This window comes from Anopheles bellator, chromosome 2 (genome assembly GCF_943735745.2).
Source record: "Anopheles bellator chromosome 2, idAnoBellAS_SP24_06.2, whole genome shotgun sequence".
Taxonomy (NCBI): domain Eukaryota; kingdom Metazoa; phylum Arthropoda; class Insecta; order Diptera; family Culicidae; genus Anopheles; species Anopheles bellator.
Window position 1 is genome coordinate 78,828,763 of NC_071286.1, and position 27,762 is coordinate 78,856,524.

Genomic DNA, 27,762 nt, shown 5'->3' on the forward strand with positions numbered 1-27,762 from the left:
GGAGTGTGTGGAGTGATTTGTTGTCTCAAGGGGAGCGGGGGACTGAGCGGTGGCCCATCAGCGAGAATCTGAAACCTTCGTCGGGGCCTCCAGAAACACTGCCACGGATTCCTGATGCTTCGGGTGGATTCCGCGCTTCTACAGTTACTCCGTTCTCCTTGCGCATCGAGTGGGGAGACTCAGGCTAAAAATACGTTAACTGCATCGACGAGAAGCCGATGCCCTCCACTCGGGCGGCGCTGCTAAGCCCTGGAAGAGCGCTAAGCTGCGATGCGTTACTCATGACACATCGTTAAGAACTTTATTTGCATTCTCGTCCGAAGGGTGGCAACATAAAACCAAAGTGTCGAGACAGTAATAGGACCGAGCCGAGGAGCTCTCGGACTGTTGTTGTTCTATTACTACAATTTCCGCGTGGAAGTGTATCGAAAATGGATAGAACGTATCGACCCCGGACCATGAAGAAGTCAGATACACTTGGCGGTTTCGATTGGAAAAGTGCACCGGCCGGAAACTATACATCCCGCCAGCTGACGGGACGCCATACGTTAGTCACAAACACGGCACAAATCGATGATCTATGAACGACCGCGCACCGACCGGGTCCCCCGGAGCAGGAAGCAATTTAAATCTTCCGACAAGTGATCGTCCCGATATCGTCTCGGCGATCGGCGATCGTCGATAGTGTCCCGGGGAGTACGCGTCCGCCATCTATCCGGGCCGCTCCCGAAGAATGTCACGACGTCGTGTGTCTCACCGTTCTCAATTCAAACTCTTTCCGGTTTCCGACATCGCGGCTGTCTCTCTCTCTATCTCGCGGTAGCGATTTGTCAACCGGTGCCGTTGCTCGAAGGAACGATGACAGAAGTCCGGAACATCCGGTGTGAATGGGCGAGAGGGAAGGTGGCGTGCTGGGTCGGCCATCGGCTCCGATTTCACGTTTTGCTATTTTTGAGCGTTCCATGCGGTGGTGTGCACGCGGCGTCCAGAGCCCGAGTCGTAGTCGTGGTTGACTGCGATCCCTGGGGAGTCATTACGGCGCTGGCCGCCCGTTTGATCTGATCGACGTGTTCTCGATCGTCCCTTACTCGATCGGTCGGTGTTCTGTTGGGTTGTGGTGCAAGTGGAAAACGAAACGCAGAGTCTGAGACTGACTTACGACTGTTAGTGGCGCTAAAACTTCCCCATTTTTTTTTAAAGATTCTAGCCGAATTCTAATGCCACGCTGCTACGCTTTTCTCTTTTGCAGATTTTCCAACGTTTGAAAATATTCATCTTGTGGCTTAGTGGAGGCACACCGAAGAGCGGTTTTCGGCGGCGCACCGATCACCGGAAAGATGTCGGTTGAACCGCAAAATCGCTCCCGAGCGCTCGGCGTGCCACTGGTCCACTTCTTGGGCCACTAAGAAGGCTCGGAGTCGGAGGCGTCTGCTCGCTGCCGAAACGTACAGTTCCCTTCGCTCTTCGTCAAGGGACGGCGGGAAGGTCTTAAGTCTAAGACGTGATGCGCGTGGAAGGCGATTCCTCGAACATCATGAAACCACAGACCCTCGAGCTGTCGGCGGCTGCCGTCGGTGGCCGGACGGCAACCGGCTCGAGTTCGATTGTACAAAGTAGCCCTAGCGTAGGCATAAGCGGGCCCAGCAACGGTGGCGGGATGTCTAGCAGCAGCGGAAGTAGTACTACAACTCCGACACACACGGCCAACGGTCCCGGCCCTTCGGTTACAGTCAGCAGCAGCAGCGGCAACAACAGTCCGAGTTGCTTCATCAAACCTTCGCTCTCGCTCAACTCACTGCCCCCACAAGGACCGCCGGAGGGTTCGGAAATGGCCCAGCACCGGCTACGTATCGATCGTCCGTACAACAGTTTGAAGGTAAGTTCCAACGCCCCGTCAGTTGGGACAAACTAATGAGCAAGATCGTTTTTGTCGTTTTAGAAAAAACGTGACACGGAGCGTGAGCTATGGCGCCGGTCGTGGGGCAGTGGCCACAGTCACAGCTCGTGCAGCCTGCAGAGCAGCACGACCAACACCGGGCTCGGCAAGGACGACTTCTGGGCTGCGCTGCAGACGAACTACAACTTCATCATGGACACCAACCTGCTCGACAGCTGTCGGGAGGCCAGAGGGGAAATCGAAGGCCCCATCTGCCGGAACGATCCGGAGGGGGATGTGAACTGCTGTCGGAAGGTACGAAGCCCAGTGGCAATGCTGCGGATCAGGCTCCTAATACTGCTGCCGGTTTTCCGATCCGATTGTAGGCCCTGTTCAAACCAATCCAAACGCACCGCTTCTACGGCGATCCGCGCTTGCTGCGCCAGTGGATCAGGGAGATGGAGAACCGGGTGGCCAGAGTGCCGTCGGTGACGGAAACCAAGAGACTGAGCATCGAGCAGCTACAGAAGCTGGCAGTGGATCACGGGGTGAGTAGAGCGCGTGCCCCCCCTTGGGGAGTAAGATCGCTTAAACCATTTTCGCGTCCGGGGGCCGCTTCACACACTCCCTTCCAGTACGATCGGACGGGCTCAATACTTCCCAAGGGTTTTAAAAATAGCACGCCCCACCGTACGCCCGATAGAACTTAGGGAGCAGTGATGCTCGGAGCATACTCCTAGTCCCCCTTGGTGGAGGCTTCAGATTGGCCTGTTAGAGTTACTCACTGAAAAGAACCAAACATCCCATCAATTGCGGGGACGCGGTCATTAACTTTGTCCCATTGGAAGATGCTGTTCTCTTGGGACCGAACTTCCAAACTGTTTGGGAATTAAATTACGGGTTTTTCCTACTAACGATACGATCAATGTTGGCTGTAGGAATCCGGGACAGTTCTTGGGATCGGCGAAAGATGAATTCGAGCTCTCTCTGCGCGCTGTGACCGACTTTAGCGTGTTCCAAAACGTAAGGCGCAAGAAGAAATGTTTGGCATCCGGGATGGATTATGACCGTGTCACACGGAGGATGGATGGGATGAGATTGATCCAATTTCGAAGCATTGACAAATATAGCGTCGGCACCGGCGAACCTGCCACTCAGCCACGTTCGTTGGCAAATGAAAACGGCTTTCCAGACGGCGATATTTTACATCCCGTGGATGGCGTACGATGTGTGAGGAAGCGCATCGATCGTCGCCGTCGCGGTGATGGTTTCCACTCTGATGTTTTAGGGGGGTGGTCCTGGTGGTGGTGGTGCGTTATGAAACCGTGTTGAAATGTAAACGTCCTGGCAGCTTGTCGTTTTGAATGCTGTTTCGAGAGTGGGCCGCAAAATATATGATATGATGGAATTAGTTTGTATATTTTTCCGTGTCGTTTGGTGATTTAGGGACGCTCCTGACCGACATGACGTTGATTGGTGGAAAGACTAACAAATGGAGGCACTGAGTTGATGTGGCGCGTTAACATGCTGCTTACAAGATGGGCATGTTGAGCAAAGTGGAAACTGTTTTGCGTGTGTCGAAAGGTCTCTCTCTTCTCGACTCCAATGGGACTCGGTTTAGCTTTGTCGGGATTCTACACTTTATATTTCAGTAGCGCAACGATGTCTTCCTTGTTTTCATTTTGTAAATATGTATTAAACTAATTTAATTGAAATGTATACGTTGCCTTAAAACTGCCTTAAAAACGCCGATTTTCATTATAAAAACTCGTCCATGCCTGGTAAAGTGTAATGCTGTCAGTTTTATACACCAACCGACAGCACGCGGCACTGAATACTCCTGAAGGTATGCAATCGAAAGCAACGCATTCAAGTTCTTAACCGGTAACGCTTCTAGCCGAGACATTACGGTTACGTTACGCATAAGTTACGGTTGCGTTACTTTTTAGTTTTAGTTATGGCAAAATCGTGATTATTTTCATTATTTTCTCGACCGATCGATCTTTTCACAAGAAAAATCATTTGGTGATTGGGCAAAGAAAACAAAAACGTTGAAAAAGGTCTGTAAATTCTTCCTTCCATCCGATGGTTGGGGCTCGGTTTCGTGATTTTCCAGCCTTCTGGCCGCGTTCCGGAGACTTCAAAGCGAAGGGTTCATTTATTAGACGCCATATTTCTATCCGTATTGCATCACACAATTTGCGATCGTTATCGGTCGGCCGGATGATGCAACCGCCGCGGGACTCGATGATTGATGCGCTCTGTCCGTTGCAACCACTGTGCATTTTAAATACCTCGATGGGCACCCAAAATATTGAACAATACGATAAACACCCACAGAAAAAAGGACGGGCAACCGGAGGAAGGCTTTTTGCACGGCGGCGACGGTTTCGGTCGAAGCTCAAATCGGAGGCTGACCTCGTTTTCACACGGCAATTACTGTGGCCCGAAAGCACCGCTGCCGTTTCGTTTGTGGCTTAATTAGATTAGATGCCGATACGGTGGCTACAAGGGAAACCCGTTTGCCGATGGGCCCGACTGCTGTCGGTCGCGCGCGCGCGCGCGCCACTTTTACCGGCCGCGCAGGAAAACCTCCTTAATCATCTCCAATCTGTCGGCGCGAGTGTCGCCTGTTGCGTCCGTCGGTCCCATCTCGCTCGCTTCACGCTTGCCGGCTCGCTCGCTTTTCCCACCGAACCGAAAAGGGAAGAATTCGAAACTGTCCACGGCAACCGGTGTGCCGGATTAAAGCGTGAAACCTTCCGCTACGGGTCGTCCCCTAGTTGGGCTAATTGATCGTGGCACAAGTTGGCGAAACATGTTTTCACGTTCCCTTTCCGTTCCCGAGCCCCAACGACACCCGCAGTGAAGGAGATGGACTTGCTGGCGGGTATGAATGAAAGATCGGGCCACGGCGCAGTCAAAATTGATTAGTTTCAAACCGTTCCGAATTCGAACTGCTCACCACGACTCACCGATTCACCGATTTACCGATTTTGCATCACTTTCATCAGCCCCACAGATGCGTCGGGCCGCGGCCGCCGCCGAATCAGATGGCAGAAAAAGCGTGGAAATGCGCTGTGCCCCGCCGTCCGAAGGGCTTATCGGCGACGGAAACGGGTCACGCCCCGGAGGGATCCTTTCTAATTGTTGGCCGGCTGTGTGGGAAATATGTTGAGTTTCATGCTGTGTTTCGCATCTTCGCCCGGGGGTGGCCCCGCCAATCGAGATGCCGGAACTGCGCGAGCGGATTCTGTTCGACGCCATTAAAAACATGAATAAGTTCGCCAACAACACCTGCCGTTGCGCCGCCGTTACGGACTTTCCATTTCTGCCGGTCTTGCGGTCGGAAGGAAGATGGTGGGCCCGTGATCCGCAAAACCCTTCGACCGTAAATCACGAACGTGCGGTGGTTTTTAATCGACACCATACGGACCCGCCACGTGAGGTGATCTAATACATCAAACCGTACCGGACGACGACCCAGACAAGGATTTACGGCATGGCACGGCCACAGCTGACCGTCTCCCATTCCAGAGCAGAGTCCAGTGAAAGGATGCGTTGCTACTGTGCACAGAACCCGCGTACTTGCGGCGGTCGCGCCACAATTAACCTACATTTGGCACGTTAGAGATAATTAACCGTCCGTGGTCTGTGACTGGCTGTTAACTGCAGTTGGTCCCGGTGCACAGTTTGGTGCAACTTAAATTGAATATCCATCCACGGTGCTAATCGATTCGGTCCCGTTAAGGCCCGTTTCTGCTGGAAGCCGACCTCCTCTCGATCGATCCTTCGCAGCCATCGAAAATGCCCGTTTGCCGTGACGGTTAACAGGGACCTTGCCCAGCGACAATTAGACGTGCCATCACAGCATGTTGCCGTTGAGTGGTGGTTAACTGGCACGAAAAAAGGCAGAATCATAAATGCCCTCCGGTTTGTGGTCGCGGAAAGGTTTAATGTTTAATTAAAATTTGCGGTAGACGGCGCAGCTTTGCATTTGATGCGCGGTGCGCGTTGAAGGCAACACATTCGCGAACGCTTATTAGTGCTGAACGTGACCAGACGGGACACCAGACGGGATGTTGAGAAAATAGCCACGTTGTTGAGCTCTGGAATTGGCAGAAAACAGCTGTCGTTGAGGTCAGTACTTGTTGGCAGCTTGAGTGAAATGAAATGACTGATTATGGATGCTCCTCCTTGTAAAGTAGATAATCGTCGGTTGAGGCACAGATCGACAACCTTGCATCCTGCTCGGATCCTTAGGCTCCTAATAAATAGAGAAAGGTACACTTACACAGAAAGGTAGCCAATTGGCTCAACTATTAACGGCTTTAGACAATATTGGGCCTATCATCTCATCTCATCTCATCGGCCGTGCTCAATCCTTACGTTCACTTCAATCTCAGATGCTTAAAAAAACGGAGGCCCATTTCAAATTGTGCAACACCGGAATTGAACCCTTGATGACCAGCGCTCCTCGCAAGATCTGCCCACTAATTGGCCAACTGATAGGTAACGCGATGTTCCCTCCGTAATCCTCGGGTGGCGGGCCCATGCTGGATGTTTTTCGAAACAATTTGTCCGTCACTTGAAGAAGCACCGGACGCTACTTTAGCGGCGATTGATTGTTTCTCGATCACCGCTACCACAAACTCTGTTTTGCCACTTTCACTTCCCCAAACCGTGGGGTTTCGATTCCGCGCGGCTTCTTATTGATCGGATCACCGTTCCGTTTTCGGTGCCCCTGCCGATGATGACAGAAAATCGTCCAACCGGCGCAACCGGCTTCCTTGTTGACGATTAACTGCACAGTGGATACCGATTCAACGACTTAATCATTCTGCAATTTGTAAATATTCCTCCTTATTTGGGTGTGTAGGAAGAAGTGGCACAGCGAGGCGCTTCTGGTCTCGTGCCGTTGGATAATAATTTGGCACTGGGCGGCCCAGTGTTGGGCCGTTATGTATCTTCGATTGGTGGTGTGATTGGTGCAGCTGAGTGGCGTAATGTGGGCCGCGTTATGTTCATAGTTGGACCGCGCGAAACGGAACTGAGGAAACACCGTCCGACGGAAAAGACGACCCCCCGGAGGGCGCCCTCTCAATTGGAAGTTAATTGATCTCCGTTACCCTGCGTCCAGTGCAATTGCAGGCGGCACACGACGCCGATAAAAAGCCGATAAAGAACGCACTTTCTTCGAACCACCGCGATCCGGTCCTTCGGTGGAAAACGGCTAAACTGGATGCCTCCTTCGCCTCGCTCGGCGCATGACGCATGTAGCCTCCTAGGCAAGCACCTCCGGGAGTCGTTTTCGATTGTGAAAATGGTCACTTGCCAAACACGGCACTCGAGGGTGGCGCTTGAACCGACTCGGGCTTCGTGCGTCCGACGCATCGGCATTGATCGTTCGAGTGTGGGGAAGGAAAGCGGGAAACCCGATCGTAAATGGTCAATTAAAAGAAATTTCACTTCTACTACTTCGATTTATTGCTTGTTCTGGTTGCGATGTGGCCAGTGATGTTTCATGACCTCCAAAGCGCGCCCACGGAGGCTCGCGGCAGGCATCGTTTGTCAGCGATTCGCGTTGGCACTTTTTCCGGTTTCTGGCGAAATCATTAAAAATCATTAAAAGCTGTTACCGCTGGCATTAGGAGAAGTGACGACACACGAGAGAGTTCGCTGAGAGACCCGGAGGTGATGAAGGAAACGTTTCATGGGCCGCGAGTTTTTCTTCTTGACTTCAAGCGCTGGTTTGCTTCCTTTCCTTCCGATCCATAAACCAACAGAAACGGATCGGAATCGGACGGGATCGCGGTTCCGTTGGCAGCCGTTTTAGATGAAAAAAAATACGTTGATACGGTTCGTCGATGGTGGAGGTGAAATATGGGTTTGCGCATTTTCAGCAGCGCAACGAAACCAAAAAAAAGCGGGCGGTTGCCGACCGGACAGAGCCAATTTGTAGTGACCGGCGCAGTAGCAGCCTCCGGCGCAAGGAGTTGGCGCGTTGACCAGTTTCCATCGCCAGCTCGGCGTGGTGTTAGCGCTGCGTTTTTATTTGGAGCAAATGCGCAAAACACGCAGTGGCGCCGGCGCGGCAGAAACTCCAGTAGCCGGTCCGCTCCATGTGCCGATGGTGATGCTGCTGGGGTTGAACCATTCAATTGATATTTCATTTTAATGCTTCTCTCGGACAACTCGCTGGTCGGTGATTTGTGAGGCCGGATTAGAGCTGCTCTCGGAGGCGAAGCAAACAGTGGCATGCCGTCTGGCGTACGCAGGAAAGCGAAAGGATGAAAGCTGTCTGATAGTGTGCGCGGTTGCGTTTTTATCGCGTACGCTCCACTGAATCGTTTTCATTTCGTTGTCACCCAACCCTGAAAGAAACATTAACACGGCCAGCAGTTCGGGCAGGTTTGTTTTCCGATTCCTGAAGGAATGTCCTTTCCCACGCAGATGATGTCGTTACGCGGTACGCCTCACTTTGACAGTTGCGTTTGCTGCGTTGTTTCAAATTAACGCAAGAAGTTAGATTTTCGATAAACCTTTCGACGGCTCAACGGCCCCAATCCAATCACCCTGCCGCCCGCCTGACTAAGCCGAGGAATCTCATTTAGCTATGCGTGTGCCGGGTGTCGTCGAGTCCCAGGGTCCCAAAGGGCGGCTGGGTGCTGCTGCACGCCCAACGAGACGGCATCCTGTTCGTGTTGTCGATGAAACCTGTCCAACAGGGACACCGCACCCGTCAGAGGCGTTCGGGGGTTGTTTTTAATCGTTTTTCATTAATCCGACACTTGTCAATCTGGTGGCCGGTGGCCCTTGCCTGGCATGTTTCATCATCACCGAGCCTTCCGGGGGCCAGCGGACGGACGGACGGACCGATCCAGGTCCGTCCAGCCACCAGGCGAAGTACCGTTTGGAATCCCACCGAGAAACCCGAAGGGCCCCGGGTGAATCCGGTTCAGTTGCGCTGCAAACCACGGTAGGTGACCTCCGTGCGGGCAAGGAGAAGGAACCACGGACACGGTCACGGCGTGAGGCCATGTTCTTAATCAGCTCCTGCGCAGCTTCCCCCCGTGGCGATCCGTGCAGCCTGGTGTCCGGCACGCGTGGAGTGCGTGTTTCGAGAACGTTCCGCCCGGCCAGCAAGTGATTCATAACAAGATGAAACAATCATAACTCTAACACCCGGGGCCGGGAGAAACGGTGAAGAAAATGGTGTAGATCAATCTCCCCGACGTTAATTTCTTCTTTCTCTCCCCGGTGGCTGTGGCCCGGAATGGTGAGGCACCGCGAGGCGGATTGGAAAGAATTTCTTCGAGAGTTAATAGAGAGAACCGGCGGCACTTGCTCGAAGGGTCTGGTACGGACCGTGCGTTTAATCGATCGCACCACTTAAGTCCGGGGCGCTTCGAAACATCTGGGAGGAAGCCTTGCGCCGGGTAGATTGCTTTTATGCGTTCGATATGATTGTGCCGCCCAAGATTGTAGCGCAGCGGCGGCAGCACACTGTAATCAAGTGGGGGCACGAGGCTCTGCATCATATTCCTGGCCCGATTTCCAAGAAACCAAGGGATTTCCAGCTGTGATCTCCATCGCTCGCTCTGGCGCCGCTAGAATTTCGATCGCCGAGGCAAACGACCTTCAAACGATTTGCTGCGCTTTCGGCAACACTCTTCTTGTTACACTTATGAATCCCAGGAATGAGGTGCCTCTTGGGGTCCCTTATCCCCCTTGATAGGTGTGTTCTGCTTCGTGTCGAACCGTTCGGAATGCTGCCGTCTCATCGCGCCACACGTGCCCGTTCGGTCCCGGTGACTTCAACGACCCACAAAAAGGGAACCCTTCATTTTTTGGTGTGCCCTCCTCTCGCACGAATCGCGGCGATAACATCTTGGCCACGCCGGGCCGTGCCGTGAAAGGGATGAAATGGTGCTGATAAAAATGATGCTCACTACCGCCGGCTGCCGCGCCACGGTTGAAAGTGTTTTTATTTTTTAATGATCCCCAGCAGCACCAGCTCCCTTTCAGTGCCGCGTGGAGGTGATTATGTGACACACTCTCGTGGGCCCAGCCCTCTCCCCGGCGGGCAGCCCACCAGTCGCCGCAAGAAAAATGGTTCGACGAAAGCAAAATTTGCTTCTCATTCTCCCGAAAAATGGAAAGCGCAGCATCTGATCGCTGCCCCAGCGTGTCCCAGCAATTTGTAAGGAAGCGTAGCGAGGGTCTTAAAGGGTCGCCCTGAGCCTTTCCCTTCACGGAGACACGCCGTCGGGATCAGGGCCCTTTCAGGATGATTTGCGTTTCGGGGCAGCAATATTTTGGCCGCCGCTGCCGCAGCGGGAAAGTATGCACTCTCTGGTTTGGCCGCGCTCTGGTGGGGCCTAATGAATTGTTATCTTGCGGTTGTGAAAGATGGTTTCATCATCATCATCAGCAGCAGCATCCAGAAGTTGAGCCGCCGTAACAACAATGCTGCGCGAAGGGGCGGTTGCGATTGTGTTTCGGACCAACAGCATAAACGGAATGGTGCGGCGGACCATTTACGACGGGCACAAATGCATATTGCTGCAACAACCACGCGTAACGATGGGTTCCCGACAGTTCCTGCGCCCCCAAATTTTGACGTTTGTTGAGCGACGTCACGCACGATTTTCGTTCCCGTGGCAGCATCGAACGCTAAAGTGGGACTCCAAATTACACCCGACAACAAAAAAAACGTGATAATGGGAGCGAAAGGTCCCGTTGACCCGGGATCTTTTCGTGCGTTAAGGTGTTGATCGGTCGTCGAGGCAAACCGTTCGGGCACGAGGCACAATTGATCGTAAATAATGTTTCTGCTGGACTCGAGCTGATCCATTCGGTGAGCTCCAGCCTTTTATTGGAACTGCCCACGGGAACTATGCTCACGGATGCTACTGACGGAGTCGTAATGTTCTGCAATATTTGTAAACTGTCCATTTGCATCTTTTCTTACGCCCTGCACAAAACAGGACAGCATTGGGGGCCCTTTTTAAGAGGGTTTGCGTGCGCAGGTAGGCATTGCTCCCGGACTCGCAGATTGACAGGCCCTTCGATTTGCTTTCGAACGCATTAAACCGAAGCCAAAGGGTACGCCATTTTGTGGCACGCTCAAGGAAAAAAAAAACGATACCAAATAAATACTGAGGATTCGTTACGATCTTCAGTGTCGTTCCTCTGTCTTTCTTCGGTTTCATTTCGTTGAGTTTTTTTTCCCGATTTCCTGGTCAGTTATTAATTTGGAGTTCCTTCTGCTGGGGTGACGCCTAGAAGGGCTGCGTTTCATGGATTTCCCATGGAGAGTACCTTGGGTTAGGGTTCCCGAAGTTCACGGCGGTTCGTACAGCGGCGATTCGATCGCGAAAGGCTTCACGCAACATGCGGCCACGCGGCCGGCCCACTCATCAATCATTGTGCGGTGATCGCGCCGCGGAAGAAACCCGTACAAGATGGCCATTTTTCTTACGGATTCCTCTCTCGTGTCTAATTTGTTCCGTTTTGTTTTCCTACTTTGACGGAGTAGAAAGATTGAAGGGTTTTTTTGCGCCCCATTTTCTTAATCCTATCCCGCGAGTAAGTAATTGGAATTCGCTACGGATCCGCCGGATCACGTGCCCCGCCGTCGGATGGCAATTATTGGACGATGGGCTTGTTATGGGCATGGTACCAGCAGGAATTATGTTTACCGTTTGCCACGATCGCCATCGTCTCTCATTAACCTGCGCGTGAGCCGAGCCGAACGGCCACTTAAACGAAACACCTTCACTTGTGTCCGGGGACGACTTGTCCAGTGATACGGGAAGATGGTGGCTGCTTTCTTCTGGGCCTTCGGTTAATGCTCACGTGTGCCCACGATCATCGATGAGCGATGGAATGGAGCATGGCATTTTCATTCCATTTCAGGACTGGGAAAAATCCCCCAGTAGGTGATCTGCATCTTCGGTCCGGTCGCAGCATAAGTCGGTCGATCCATTCCACACGATGACCCACGATCGCGGCGGCCTGGCTGGCCGGGTGAGAGATTTTCTCGAAGATTTCCACGAAACCCGCGTCCGGATTACGTTTGTGTGGTTGTCGAAGGAAGAAAAAGTACACTCATTCAAAGAAGGGTGGTGGAACCACAAAACCCGGGGCACTGGAGATGGAAAAACGTTGGTCAGTTTTTCTTGGCTTGCTTCTCCGGTGCCGCCGCCGCGATTTAGGTTAGCGATGCTGCGATACACCCCACGGCCACGGTGTTCCGGATCGGGGAGAGAGGGGGGGGGAGTCCCACTTTTCGTTGTGCGGTTGTGTGGCGCGGTTACGTGCGTGCGCCATTCGGCCATGGTTCGTGAACCAATTTTGATCGATTTTCTAACGCCTTTTCCGGTGAATGTCGGCGTCGGTGCGCGTTGGGTAGGCTTTTCCAGCCCCGAAAATTCGGATCACTTCACCTTCAACGTCGACAGTCGTGTGTGCGGTCATGCTGCGGCCAACATTCCGGTTTTCCATGCATCGCATGTTTTAAACTGCTTGGGAAAAGGAAAATATTTTGTTAAAGGTTACTCACCTTTAATGGATTTAAAGCCCCATCTAGTCTCATCCTCATTGCTTGATTGCCTACCAAAATCGAGTCGGCCAAATTAAGATGCATTAGCATTCAAAAAATTTGATAAATTTAATTTGCTTCTTTATTTGGCGCTAGTTGCTTTGGTTGTTGGTGCCCAATGCTTGTCACAAAATCGTTCCGTTGTCGGTTTATGGCATTCGTTAATTGTTTCTTACTTCACCCGTTGCTGTTTCTCCGGTGCAACTTGCACAATCTTTTTTGCTGGATTCCTTTTGCTGCTGACTAATCGTGCCCGCCACAAAAGCGATTGTGTTTCGTCCGCAGCAAACGGGCGATCCGCTTCATTGAACCCCAAAACAGCGCAACAACAAAAACCTGAAGCCAACCGAAACACCCAAAATGTACCAAAAAATGAATAAAATGTCCCAATGTGACCACAGACGGCCACCTGGCGATGGTAACGCCCGTTTATGGTCAGTTCTTCTTTTCCGAATGGCGACGATTCCCCGGCTCGGTTTCGGTCCGGCACGGGCGTGATTTTCTTCTTCATTTATCGACTTTTTTCACCCGTCACCGGATGGCCGGTTTGGTTTGGCGCCCGTGAGACTTCTTGAAGAAGTGACTGTGACAATGCACCCCACCTCGGGTGTGGTGGTCCCACTTCCCCCCTGACGACGACCGGAACCTAGCCAACAAACCCCGGGCAGGCGGGTGGCATCCAAATGTCAATGTCACCTTTCGGTTCGGTTTCGTCGGACCAGACTTAAGCTGTCAAACGCTGTTTCGACCCGAAACAGAACCCGATTGTTATTATGTGCGAAGAAATGTGTGTGCCAGTAATTAACATCGAGCTTTCCCTTTTTGGGGACAACCAGGGGGGTTCTTCCAAAGACATAGCTAAATATGTCAACGTAAAGTGTGTTGGTTCTCTGCACCGTGAACATGCTCACGCGTTACTGCTCGCGACCGGCTTTATGACTTAAGTTTCCATCCGCCGTTTGGGGGGAAAAAGTGAAAAATAAACGGCAAAAGGTGAAATGTGATACACAGATCCCGAAACACCCGAGGCCCGAGAAATTGTGTTGTGGGCTACTGGAAATAATTTGTACGATTTAGACGATACTGTCACGCTGCTTAAACTTTTGTGTAGATATCTTGTTGCCCCACAACAAGATCCGGGATAGAAAATAATCATTTGTCCCACCGCTAAAGCAAGCTAATGGGGTGACATTTTTTCTCTCTTTTCGCTTTCTTCCAGGTGAGTTATGTTTCATGGCACAGATTCGTTCACATCTCGCCGGACGGCAAACACAAACGACGCGGTGCGCAGTGAGTATGGAACGATGCGCTTCTTTATTCTAAAAACTGGGTCACAACCATATTTCCGGTGCATCTTGACATTACTTCGACTTATTTGTTGTCATCCGATTTCCGTTCGTAAATCGTGGACGCAATGGGAAACTCTAAAAGCACTAAAAAATACTCTACATTATGATATCACGCGATCATTTTCGACGTTCATCGATTCGTCGACGAATCGCGTTCCGTGAGTGGCGCGTGCTCCGGCGCTCACCGACCCGAAGCAACAGCTGAACAGCCCGATCGCCCGTTCGGGTCGGTGCTCACGCGTTCGGCTGGAACTCAGTCGTTTCCCGAAGCAAAGAGAGAATAGAGAAATACAGAGAGAAAAAGGAAAAGCAGAGCCGGGAACGCCAGAGAATCTTCTTCTAGTTCTTTGTTAAACAACTGGTATATTGAGCTAAATCATATTCTTTTCAAAATCTCTATAATCAAGATAATAACAACATAATAATCATATTCTTAATCAAATCATGGTCGATAACGTTGATAACGCTGGGTGGCCACGAATTACCACGATTGTACGATGGGTCGTTACAATCTCAGATCGTATTCGTCGAGTTCCATCTCCGGCTGGTATCGATCGAGATCAAGATCGATCGATCGAGAGCTCGGAGCTGCTTCATGGTCCCGCTTGGGGGGTTCCGCCTCCTTGCTCGATCCTCGTTTGTGTCCTTGATCGTTGGAAGACATTCTGCAACAATAAGAAAAAAAACATTACTCTAACCATCCGTTAGCATCTACGAGGGAGGATCAGGGAGGATTAACGAGAGCAAAAATAGCAAACATAACTTACCTTGATTCGTTGATAACTTGTTAAACCACTTGGATTCACTCGATCACTTGTTAAATGCTCTCTTGATGTGTTGAACCAACCCAAAATGATTGTTTGATTGTTGATTGATTGTGTGAGGCCTAACTGAATCTAACAACTTCTCACTTGTTAAACTTTGAGTTGAACCAGCACTTTCAATCACTCGATAAATGGTATGTTGTTCCACTAGCAGAACTGATAGTTTGGTTCAAGCAAAAACCGTTAGAGTTCAGAAAGTACCTCAAATCTGAAGAAAATATTAAAACAAGCTAAACAATAAACCAATAATCGGAAAACCCAATAATAATTGTGCAGAAAACAGAGAAGAGAAGAAACGTTCTCTCATTTCTGCTAATGAGAGAACAGCAACCACGCGGAGAGAGAAAGGGTGCAAGCCGCAGACCGCAGAGCATGCTGCGATAGAGCTTAGCTCAGTCGGTTTCGAACATCCGAAGAGGAAGGAGCTATTTGATGTTAAAACTGCTCGTATTAGGTGCCTTCATTCAAGCTCGCTAGAAAAGCTGTTTGTTTCGCTACAATAATAGTAATAACGTCCAAGTTGAAAACTAGACTTGTTACTGCTCGTGGCAATAAGACTCTCGATGTCCAAGTGCGATTAACGATAGTGCCTGTGAGTAATTCCAGTCGAATTTGTCGGAGTTGTTCCCGTCGCTTGTTTGTTGTTTCCTCTGTTTACCGGTCGTGCCTTCGAGTTTGTGTGCTGTGCATTTTCCGCCGCGGAGTGGAGTTTTCCATCGACTCTTTCCGGCGTTCCGGCGGTTGCGGTGAGAGCTTCCAGTCGGTGTTTTCCACCTTTTCCCGGTGCTGCCCATAACTTTCATCATAACTCCTCCGTTCGATGCTCTCTGAAGTGTGTCACTTCAGTCGGCGAGCGTGATCGCGTGGTCTTTTTCGCAACACTTTTTCGATTTCACGGTGTATGTGTGTGCGTGCGTGTTCCGAAGAGAAAGGAGCAAAAAAGCCGGCCCAACAGCCAAAAAAGGCCATAACGGGAGGAGCTTTAGCGAAAAGTTAGCAAAGTCCCCGGCCCCCAACGGACGGTGGTCAGTGTGCTGAGCTGCTGCTGGGATATGCTGATGATGCCGCGATGCTGATGGTGATGTTGGCAGCGACTGAGAGCTAATTACTCCCGATGCTGGTGGTTGTGTGGTGCGCAATGCGTGAATGTTCTGCGTTCTACACGCCGAGATGATCGTTTCGTGTTTGGCAACTTCCCTGAATCTGTGTGCGAAGTGAGAGAGCGAAGCGAGAGATCGATCCGCCGACGGGAGTAATTCTATTTTCAAGATCCTCCCAAATCACAATTTTGTTGTGCAATTTCTGTGCCGGCAAAGAGTCGGGTTTGCTAAATGTGTCCTTTTCTTTAGTGTTTGTGTTCTCGCAGCGCAAGCGGCCCCACCCTGTGGGAGAGTGTTCGTGTCCCGAACCGTACCCGTGGAGCCTTCGATGTTGAAAGTTGTGCAAAAATATTAAAACCTCTCAAAAAAAGGAATAAAAGTGTGCAGGAGGCTTGTGAGCGTGTGGTGCCGGTGTGCTTCGAACGCAACCCTCGAAGCACGTGCTCAGCTCCGTTCATGGTTGTTGATAGTTTGTGGCGCAAAAGAATATTTTAAAATAGAAATCCTTCGGTCGGCACAGCGTCTGAAGGAAGCCGGTCGCCGGCATCTCCGTTTTCCCGATCTTACCTACGCACACTACTGCCGCCGACTCACGCACACGTGAGGGCGTCTCCTCTACACATCCTCTCGAGGGAAAATTTCGATATCTCGCGGCGAGCTGAGAAGAGAAGGTGAGTTTTCCGTAGAAATGAGCGTTGAAAGGAAAATCCTCCAGGCTACGCGCAGACGGAACGACAAGAGACACAAAATATGTGTGTGGTATAAATAACGCCGGGTACGAACGGGGCAAACGCATGCCTTTGCGTTCCTTTTTTATGCTGCATGCATGGCGATTAAGAAGCGGTTTTTTCGGACGCTACCCACTGTACTCTGCTACTCACGTGTGTGTTGGTGGAAGCGTCGCGCAGATGATGAGGAATTTTTCGCCGAATTCGGTGGCCTTCTGCTGCTTGTGGGTTTGGTCGATCGTCGCCGACGATAGACCGCTCGCAAGACGACGAGAAGACGACGGCGAAGAAGAAAGAACCTTCGAAGGACCGCCGAGAGAGTGAAGGGTCGAACGATCGCGCGATCCAACCGGATCGGAGGAGTCCAGCTAAGAAGTTGAAGAAGTTCGAAGGCAAGAAACCCGCGGCGGTCTTGTGTGTGGATCCCGCGATCAGTAAGTTCGCTTCGTCCCTGAAGGGGCCGCAGACGCAGTGGTGTGTGAGTTTGCGCAAGTTCAGATAAAACTTTGCGCAACACACTTTTGAAGCGTGTGATGCAGAAAAGGAAGATAAAAACTTCCGCAGCCGTAAGTGCCGCACGTAAACATAAACACGATACCGGGGCGTCGAATCGAGAGCGTTTCTTTTGCATATGGATGTGGGGACCCCCCTTCGTAATATTGGACGAGAATCCTGTTCTGGAGCGAAAAGGTCTTTCAGGGTCTTTACGACCGAGCAGAGGCAAGAGAAATCAGAGGATCACTCGAACCACGCGAAGCAAAAAGACCCTTTTAAAAGCACTCAGAATAAGAAAGAGTGTAGTAATATGAAGAAGTCGTTCACGATCGCGTCCCAAATATTCATATTCATCATGACGCTTGGATACTTCATCTCAAGAGTGACACTGAAGATCGATTTTCGGCCAAACCCTCTTGGTACGCCCTTTCACACCGATCGGAGCGCTGTGGTCGTATGCTAAATTCAGCTGCTCCTGACGCTACGAGCACGCCGCCACCGACAAATTAATGGCTGACGCCAGCGCTGCATTCCGCGGGCAGAGAAATTGAACGTCGTTCGACGCGGTTCTTGAGAAGGAAGAATGTTTGTCCCTTTTTTGCCCTTGGCAGCTTTGCAGCTTGGAAGCCATTTTCGTCGAAACAAGCCAGCCACTAACCGCGATAAAGCCAAGAAGCATTTAATGGGAAAAAACGGCGTGCAGATAAAACGGCCGGCGTCGTGGCGGTGAAGGAACGGAGCGAGCGCCCTCTTATGGGGCGATCGCACGCATGACTTGGAACGGGGCACGATGCATTTCTTATCGCTCGCCGGGGCCCCCCCAACTGTTTACTTTAACAGCCCAAGCCCACGAAAATAGGGGAGATACGGCAGAGTAGCTAATGGGGATGGGTTCGAACCCTTTCGATCGGTTTGCAGCGTTTCATTAAGGGCTGTTCCAACTGTTGCTATCTATTCTATTTATTTTATGAAAATTGATTGATTTTTGTGTGTTTTCCTATCCTTTTGGACTGCGGTGCTGTGCCGTATTAATTGAATGACGCACCTTGAAATGTACTATAAATTGTGCCAGCTAGTTCTTGTCGCTCGGGCGACCTTTTTATCATTTAATTAAATGCTAGGTAACGCAACAGCGACACATTTCCTACCGGGGGCCCCTTAATTATCGGCATTCGGTACCGGAAATGGCACGCTAATAGTGCTGATAAAGAATACCTTCATTTGCATTCCCCTGGTGCAGGAAAAATGGTTCTTTCCACGAGAGCCACATGAAACCCATTGAAAAGGAAACTCTTTCGGCGGCATGACACCATACGAGAAGGGGTCCGGAATTAACCCGTTTTCTGGGTGTGGAGTGTCCCGCTGTGCCCGCTGCGGTCATTCAGCGGACGCAACTGTACTTTTTCTGTGCCGTTGTCCAACGTTTCGAAAGGGTTCACCCCCGGGCAGCTTAGAAGCGTCCCGATCCCGGCCATATAATCCCGGCTGTGCGCACGCGTAATTCCTTTTACGATGATTGCATTAAAGGGGCTGGCTGGCTGGCTGGCGAGCGGTTCAATACAAAGAGAACCTCATAAAGCATCATTCTGCAGCATAAACCACGCTGCGTGGTTGAAAGCGAATGGCAAACGTCCGCGGGACCTTGTGACAGCCGGCGGACAGACTGAGAGCGGCTTGCGCATCACGGCACGGAGTGCATCGTGCGTGCGGCCGGCGCATTTGATGGATTGCGATTGGGTGGAAATTTAATTTAATTGAATGAGCCTTGGCGCTGGCGGTTTCGATGTTGTGGCGCAACAAAAAAAAACCTTCAATTGAATCGGACGCGCACAGCATGGCGCACCACCACGCGGGCGTTCATCAGGGCGTTGACAGAGTGGATCTCGCCCATGTGAGTGTGCGCCTGCGTCTGTGTACGTAAACCTTTCATTGCACACGGCCATAAAAAGCTGTTGTGCTACAACCACCCCAAGAACAACACAAACAGTAGCAGCATCGAGGTTTTCGTCGGCTGCAGCTCCGTGAATGCATCGGCGGGCTGGACCGTGAAATGTGCATTCCTTCTGGGTGCATCCCGCCAGGGGCCACCATGTTCGAGATGTACACAACACTCCAGGCTCCGCGCCTTGTGGTTGGTTCTCCCTCTCGGTGGCTCTGGCGTTCGAATGTGTGTCTCCCTCGACATGTTTTGATAGCGAACGTCTGCCGCTGCCGAGCACATGTTGGTAATTAAATCTTCACGGATGAAGCGCGCAGGAAGAGGCCTTCTGCCTGCCGGACGCGAGATGTATATTTTCCTTTCCGGACCCGGCGCGAAGAACCGGATTCGTTGCTCCGCTCACTGTTCCATCGCTTCGCTGCTGGCTGATAAACACAGCGGTTTGTTGGGCGTTACAATGGGCATCGTTTTGTTCGCCCCGGAGTTGATGATTAATCGTGTCCAAATGGGGCTTGGCTCTGTTGAGGGCTGAGGAGAAAGAACGTCGTCTTGGATGTGCTCTTTCCGCTCATTGAACGATTGCATCGAGTGCATCATCATCATCATCATAGCCCCAGGGGCTTCAGACGGCTAAACTATATTCGCAAATTAATGTTCCGAACACACAAAACGGTTAAAATTAGCTCAGCAGCCTTCAATTTGTTTACTATTTTTCCTTTGTCTGATACAAAGTGTGCTGTTCGCAGCAGTCTCTTCGTCACTGCTGAGTCAGAGCTATTTCATCGGGCCAAAAATCATAAAAGAAACGATCTTCTCGCGTCCCAGCAATCGAAAGGAACGGTTCAGGGACGAAACCCCCCCTCCGAGGAGGCCCCACGGTCTTGCGTGCACATAATTCTCGCGCCTCGCGTTTCCACGTTATTTCTTTATTTAATAACCGACAACACAACTTTTGCGGGCTTCCCGACTTGACTGTCCCAAATCGACCCCGGGCGGACAAAGACTAACTGCGCATGTGAGCTAGTCACAACAACAATCTTCCACAAATGCCAACCACAAAGTAGCTCTTCGAAACGGGAAAGGTTTCGCCAACTTCAACTTCACAAGGGCATTCGTCGCTGCGTCCCTGACCGCGACGCGGCGTTGGAATCCAGCGGTGGAACGAGGATTTCCGTTCCGATGAAGCGGAAGATTTATGAACCAACCAGAGGCTGGTTCTGCAGTTAAGAACTGCGTTCCGCCGAGTGCCGAGATACTAATGGACAATCGTGTGTGAGATCGTTTCAATAATCTGAAGTATCAACGGCGGGGCGATTCAGCGATCTCCAGTGACAGCTGCGTGTACACCCGTGCCAATTGTCGGATTAAGAAGCCAGGCATAATCCGGGCAGCTGAGTGAAAAGGCGAAACCCAAATTGGCAAATTGCGGCGATCGCGCACAGCTCCACAGCCGCCCCAAAAATCGCCTTGCGGATGATCTTCGGCTTGGCGTACGATCGTTTTCTCGGTTGGTTTTCCAGCAGCTGTTCAGCGGCTGTGCACCAGCTGTTTCCGACGATGAGGAAGGCTCCAAATGAAGGCCCCCCTCGAGTAATTCGCCGGAAGTCGAAGAGTACGACGGCCTTTGCGGTGGGTTTCCAGTCTCTCGAAGACTTTCGCTTCGCGCCTAGAACTTCGACGCGAGTGGTAAGCAATTCCACACACTTTCGGTGCTTCTCGCGCTTCCCTGGTGGTTCGATCGGGCGTTTAATGATGAGTCCGGCTTTGTCCGGGGTGCTGGTGTAGTAATTGGGACCAACATGAGGTCGCAAAAATGAGAGAAACACACGGGAGCCTCAATTGGCACGGTTCGCTTACTGGGCTTGCGGAAAGAAATTTTCCTCCCAGCCAACGTGTGAAGAATGCTTCTGTTCCCAAAGAAATCTCATTCCCGGCGGGCCCCAGCCTGAGGGGGGTTCCACATAAATGCTAAAGATGGAAGAAGATAGACCCGCGCGGTTGGTAATAGATATAAGCTTTTAGCTGAAACGAATGTGCGGCACAGGAAAATAGCATTAATTCTCTACCCATTCCTACGAGTCTATGCGATGATGGGAGAGAATTGGCAGAGACCGGACCGAAACGAAGCAATAAAAATCCACGGCTCCGGGAAGAGCGGGATTTGAAGAATTCCAATTCCGCGTTGCGTTCACCCACAGAGGTCACGCCGTCCGGTTTATGCTCCGGCAACATGGACACATCCCGCACAGAGACCGACAGACCCCAAAAGGCCACGCACACGAGAGCTCGTCAATGGAAGGCATCCCGAAATATCCCTCGCGCGAAAATGTGATGCTGAGCTATTGATAGCGAGTTTTTCATAACCCAATCGTTCGGATGGACGCATGCCGTGCATAATTTCGCACCAACTGCGGTGCGATGAATGGTAACCACAGAAAGGTAGACTTCGCAGCAGGAATTCAACCGAATGCCGTCAGCGTAGTGTAGGTTACGATACAATCAAATCGGTCGCGGTTCGAACTATCTTAAGGAGTAGCAAAATTGTTGTTTTATGAATCAATTGTTCCGTCCAAACATGAGTGTCAAATCTGCATCCTGCAGTTTGGCTACTTTTAGTCACTGATTGATGGAAACCCATAAAAGAATCCCTTTGAACCGGATACAGCTGCGCAGCATATTTACATAACCGGTTCAGCAGTTCAGTCTCGAGGGCACCCCGAGCACGTGGACGTGTTCGTGCGCAGTGCATTGCCACACTAACGTTAGGATGCCGTTCTGTGCTGGATTGCAAGCTAGGGGAGGTTGCTGTCTTCTGCGTGTCGTTCATCGCTCTTTAGCTCTTAAGTCAATTGCCCTCGTTTTCGGTGACCTTTTCGCGGTCTTCGGTCGCGGTGCTGCATTAGCAGTTGGTACGTTGGAGCCTAACTTTTGTTTGTAAGAGCGGGTTGGGTCGTATTTTTGTCAACCCAGATGATCGCCACTAATGTGAACGGGAGGAGACTTATGCGCACCATTTTGTCACCTGTTTGTCCGGAGGCGAATAATGAGGCCGCTTCCTTCTGCAACGGTCACAATATTCCCCGCATTTTTATGGGGATGCTTTTAGAACCCCGTTGCCTGATGCGACGTCAGGCCTGTCACTGGAAAAGAAAGTCCGTGAAAATCGAGCTCACACAAATGCCGGCGACGGCCGGGTGACGTCGATTAACCGAAAACGCATCGGAATGAAGTTTCTCTGCCGTTGCCGGTTTTCCCAGACAGTGCCCAGAGGGGAGCCTCGTGGAGCCAGCCGTGAGATGTTCGAACGGAGTGCGGGCAAGAAAGCTTCTTCCAGCCGATAAGCGTCCGCCCTCATTCGTGGTGGCCGCTTCCGGTCGGCGTGGAAAATGTCTCGAGTGCGGCTGTCAGTTTTTCCTGATGATCGAACCTATTTCTTCTTCTGCTGCGCCGTCGGTGGCAATCTGGAGCAGTAGTTTGAGGTTTGACACACAATTGCCCCAAAGGAGCTGACAACGTAACGTGTGGCTTTTGGACGCCGTTGTAACAGCGATTATGCTGCTGCTGCTGCTGTGACGTGATCGTGCTGGGTCGGCGTGGCAAGAAGCGAAGAAAAAACGTTGGGAAACCACTCGGCTGATTTGTTGTTACTTTCCGCGGACAAGCTTGTTTACTAATGGCCACCGTTGATGGCCTAGGAATTGGGTTGATCGTTTTTGCTGAACTACTTTCGGGACGCTTGAGTTGCCACAGGGAATACAATAACAAATCGTTTTCGTTGTAGATGGTTTTAGTAGGAGAGTCGCAGTTATACAAAAAGTTACTCCCTATACGAGGGAAAACACTATTCGCAAAAAGCACGGAAATAAGTTCCAATACTTTCACTAAGTGCAGCTGCAACCAAGCACTTCATTGGCTCATCTCGTGGGCATCTTTTTTCCATCCCACAAAAGAAAAAAGGATACTTAATCAAAGCATGAGTAATGGTAGTGTGGTTAATGGATGCCCAGCCATGTTGATAAAGGAGTAGCAGATGGGCTTTATGCGATGCTCGAAACATGATTCGCTGACTGGCTCCGAGGGTCTCTGATGTCGCCTGCGCACACAATAAACTGCACCGGCTGCAGCTCAGCCACAGCAGCAACTTCATTATGCAAAAGATGAAAATTGAAACCCGGTTCTCCCCGGTCTGTCTGTGTGGGAAGTGCAGCATCGCACGGGAGGGCAACGGGTTCCCTTAGGGCGAACCACTTAAGATACGTCGGATGATGATGATGTTGACGACCTACTAAGAGTGGCCGGTCGTGGTTGCCATTTTTGGTCATCGCGGGACGCACAGCTAAAAACATCCCATGTTCCGCCTTGCCGGGAGGATTCGGTGACAACGCGCGCTCCTACGACCTGGTGGGGCTCCCCCATGTTTCGCTTATACGTGGTGAATGAGGAAAAGAAAACGATAAATTAAAACTTAAAAAAACCGTCCGGTGACCCTTTGTAGACGATCACACCGTTTCTTTCCGACACACTCACCGCCAAGCGATACCTGCCCACTGGAGTGGTAACTGGAGTAGGGATTGCCGTTGCTTCTTACGCTAAATAATGGTGACTGGAAGGCCGCGCAATGGTTCGCCATTGGGACAGAGTTATAAAATGCGCATTTTAAAGTTTGGTCCTCGGTACTAATATTGTTGAACCTTGAGCAAAGCCAATGTGGTATCGGGTTTTCGACGACGAAGCATCGAATTACGGCGCGCGCACTTCTTGAAATGAAATTTGATTTCTCGAAATTCGTCTCCTATTTCCCGAACTTGTTGCCAAATCGGTTGAACTCTGACGCACGACTGTTTCTGAGGTTCGAGTGGCGATAAGGTTCCACCGTGTGCTTGTTGTCCACGGTGGCCAGCCATTTATTTATGTAAAGCACCGATTGCCGCTGATCCCACGTATTGCTAGCATATTTTATGAAGCTGGATAGTTAACTATTCATTCTGCCAATGATTGGGTGGGACGTTCAACACACCTTGGTGAAATCGATATGATTTCATTTAGGTGACCATTCATAGGATATTCATCTATCGAGTGTTGGTTTCTGGCTCTACTGAAGGGTCAATTTATTTGATTTTTGATGCATCGTTCTTTGATATCTTCTTGGGTGTGATATTTTGTTGTGCTACTACTTTACTACTTTACGTGTGCTTGGTTTCAAATACTGTTAACGTGTTATAAGAAAGTCTCTATCGTGTTAGCTCTAGATGCAAGAAAGATATGAATAGGTCCATGTTCTTCATCCATGTAATAAATTGCGCTCCGGGGGAGAGACTAAAGTTGATCTTTTAGCACAATAAACACAGAATATGCCGTTTTAACAAGCTGTAATTAAAAAAAAACCGATGATATTTAGGGCTTTCACTTATTTAGGCTATTTAGGGCTTAGCGTTTACTTACTTTGCCAAACTGCTCTATATTCATGTAACAAAACTTTCCTGCCGTAATGCCGACCTCCTTTTGCGCTCGCACCACTATCAGTTGAAGGTCTTTCTGCGCCGACGGACACTGAGACTCCCACCCGGATTCATACACAACTTCAGCGATGTAAGCACTCTGCGAAACGAATGTTTCATGCAAGATTGAGATGATCAGCAGAGAAGGTGTTTCGATATCGTTTTCCCTACCGCATCGGAAAGCTCGTTACCCAGGTAGCAGATCCCGTAGGTCTCCACACTATCGATCAAAAATAGGATTAACAAATTTGAGAACTGTGTTCCCAAACCCTGGAAATATAATCATGGGTATGATAAGAGCGTACGATGGGGCTCGCTGGGATAGTTACTGCAACGGAGAAGTACAGCAGCATGAAGCTCCAAATGAGGACGCAAAGTACGAGGTGGATGAGTAGCACTGGTGCAAACAGCTTCTCCAAGAAGTAGACACACCTTAGAGCATCCTGGTGCAACTGTATGACCTTTTCTAGATCATTTCGACAGAAGCCACTGCAAGCCACCTCGCGCAGCCGGAGGGCTACCAGTTCAAAGTAGACGGTACAATATTTCGTGAAGCTAAAGATCACCACCAGCTTGATGGCTGAGGCAAAGGCACAAACGTAGATCATTGGAAACATGAAAATGTTGTAGACAAAATAAGGGCCGATCGATGATCGAATGGCGAGCCCGTAGAAGTTTTCCTCCATTTGCAGATTGACGTGCAGGGTTTCGTTCTCGCGTCGGAGGGAACCGTAGTACGACCACAGCGTCGTGCTGATCGGTGCAAAGTTGTAGAAAGTGGAAGCGACCACAACGAACACGCAAACGTATTGAGTCGCCTTGCTGATTCTGGCGTGTTGCACCCTGAGATGACTAGCCAAAGCGGGAGACTCTGTGTTGGCTGTAAATAGGAATGGAAAAGGACGTCTTAAGTGTCCCCACGCGTACGTGTGCTTACATGTTGTCTTACCCATCTGCGACACAGCCCGTGCTTGGTTGATGAGTCCGTGGAGTATGTCGTTGTTAAAAATGATGAACAAGCATCCCACAAAAATGCTCGCTTCGAAAAACAATTCGGCAACGCCAAGGACGGCCAATTCGAAGGAAGCATATCCGAAAGCAGCCTTCGGGATCACGATCGTCACCAGGAAGCCAACGAAAGCCAGACCGAAACGGTAGCGTCCCCAACCGATTTCCGAAACACCGGACACTCGCAGAAGCTTTAGCGCCAAGTGCGGAAAACCGGGCGGCTCTTCAATGTCCAGAAATTTCATGGTGTGCACTAATCCCGACAGCAAGGGACTTCTGAAACGTTCTGTTTGCCGGCTGCTTATGATAGTCGGTGGGCTTAAGAGGTTGAATTTATGGACACATGGTGTGGTGCCAAGTTCCACAAATCATGTTTTATGTGTCACCTCGATGTACTGTCCACCGTGTGATTGATCTATTATTCGTTAGACTGAAGAACCCACTTCTCTTGTGCTGCCTGTTGCTTTTGCTGCTGTTTGTTGCTGTGTGTAAATTTATTGTTTAATTTTTAATTTGGAAGTCGTTACTGTGCAGTGTAGGTGATTTTTCCACTGTCCAATATTGATTTTCATTTCTTCTGATTTTGCTGCCGCTATTTTGCTTTTTGTTACCAACTGCTCTATCAGCGGACTATTTCTAACCACCTTCAATGTAAACGAAATCAGAGTATTGTGCTCAAAACATTAGACTCTGAGAGGTGATACTCACTTCTCCAAACAGTTCCATGTTTAGGTCACAAAACTTGCCCGCTGTAATGCCGATAGGTTTCTGGGTTCGCACTATTTTCAGTTGTAAGTCAACCTGCACCGACGGGCACTGAAACTCCCTCCCGTATTCATACGCAACCTGAGCGACAACTCTGTGACACAAATGTTTTATGTGAGATTGAGATTGAGATGGTCACAGAAACTGTTGGGTTCTCCTAGCCTTCGGGATCGCGATCGTCACCAGGAAGTCAATGAATGCGAGGCCACAACTAATTAGCTTTCACTGATTTATAAGATGCTTTGATGTCTTGATTCGGTACACAATAATTGATTCATCATTCGTAAAGGCTCTCGTTTATTGAGCCAGAGGCAAAATCGAACTGCGTACATACATTCATATTTCGGTTAAATGTTATGTTATAAATATGAAACACGGATATGCTGTTTAACAAGCTGTAAGACGGTACGATGTGGCATTGTTAGTCCCGGGTAGTAACGCAACGCTAAGTCGATACTTTCCTAACCAAATTGGTCTACGTTCATGTGATAGAACTTGCCAGCCGTGATGCCGACATGCTTCTGGGCACGCACTACCATCAATTGAAGATCTTTCTGCTCCGCCGGAGGCTGGGACTCCCAGCCACTTTCGTACGCCACTTGGGCAATGTGAGCGCTCTACGGGTTGTAGTAAAGCATTGTTTCTACACCAAACCACGAGTAGCTCGGCAGCGTAATCATTCCACGAGTCCTTAGAAGTTTTGCTCGATAAGCAGCGCAGTTTGTAGGGTTGCGTATGGATGTCCGAGCGTTCCATAGTATGACCACTGCTTGCAGATTACGGGGACAAAATTGTACACCTGCACTGCTTTGTAGGTAACGATGCAATACCAACGGGCCGCTCTATGGATTCTTTCGTGCTGTGACGTGAGGAAACGAGCAACATCCGCAGATTCGTCACGTGCTGTAAAAAAGCAAATAACCTAAGACTTACGTGGTCTGGTCCAGGCTGTGGTGCCAAGTCCCACGAATCATGTTTTATGTGTCACCTCGATGTACTGTCCACCGTGTGATTGATTTATTATTAGTTACATTGAAGAATACCATTGACCACTTCTCCTGTGTTGCAAAATGCTGTTTGTTGCTGTGTGTAAATTTATTGTTTAATTTTTAATTTGGTAGGCCGTTACTGTGCAGTGTAGATGATTTCTTTTTATGTTGTTGCAATCTTGAATGCGTAAGAAAAAGCTAATTAAATTCTCGTCGATTGTTTCGGTTTACAATTGGCCTTTAAGCAGAATGAAAACGGAGTAAGTGTTTTTAACCACCTGCAATGGAAACGAAACCAAAGTATTGTGCTCAAAACATTAGTCTCTAATAGGCGATACTTACTGTTCCAAACAGTTCCATGTTCAGGTTACAAAACTTGCCCGCTGTAATGCCGATAGGTTTCTGGGTTCGCACTATTATTAGTTGGAGGTCCTTCTGCACCGAGGCACATTCCGCTTCCCAGTCACTTTCGTACACAGCATCGCCTACCTTGGCTGCCTGATAAAGGATTTTAGATTAACGTCAACATCATTTTGAACTACGTTCCACGTTGCGTACCGCATCCGAAAGCTGGTTGCCCAGGTA

At 50.2% G+C, this 27,762-nt stretch overlaps 1 protein-coding gene across 1 annotated transcript in view; it reads left to right on the top strand.

Annotated features, from left to right (window-relative positions):
- Positions 1-1,504: 1,504 nt before the first annotated feature.
- LOC131208130 (klarsicht protein) overlaps positions 1,505-27,762 on the top strand; it is a 105,361-nt gene continuing 79,103 nt past the window's right edge. The window contains exons 1-3 of the mRNA XM_058200780.1: positions 1,505-1,876; positions 1,940-2,191; positions 2,263-2,424. Of these exons, the coding sequence (XP_058056763.1) occupies positions 1,505-1,876; positions 1,940-2,191; positions 2,263-2,424 (786 nt within the window). The remainder of the gene's footprint in view (positions 1,877-1,939; positions 2,192-2,262; positions 2,425-27,762) is intronic.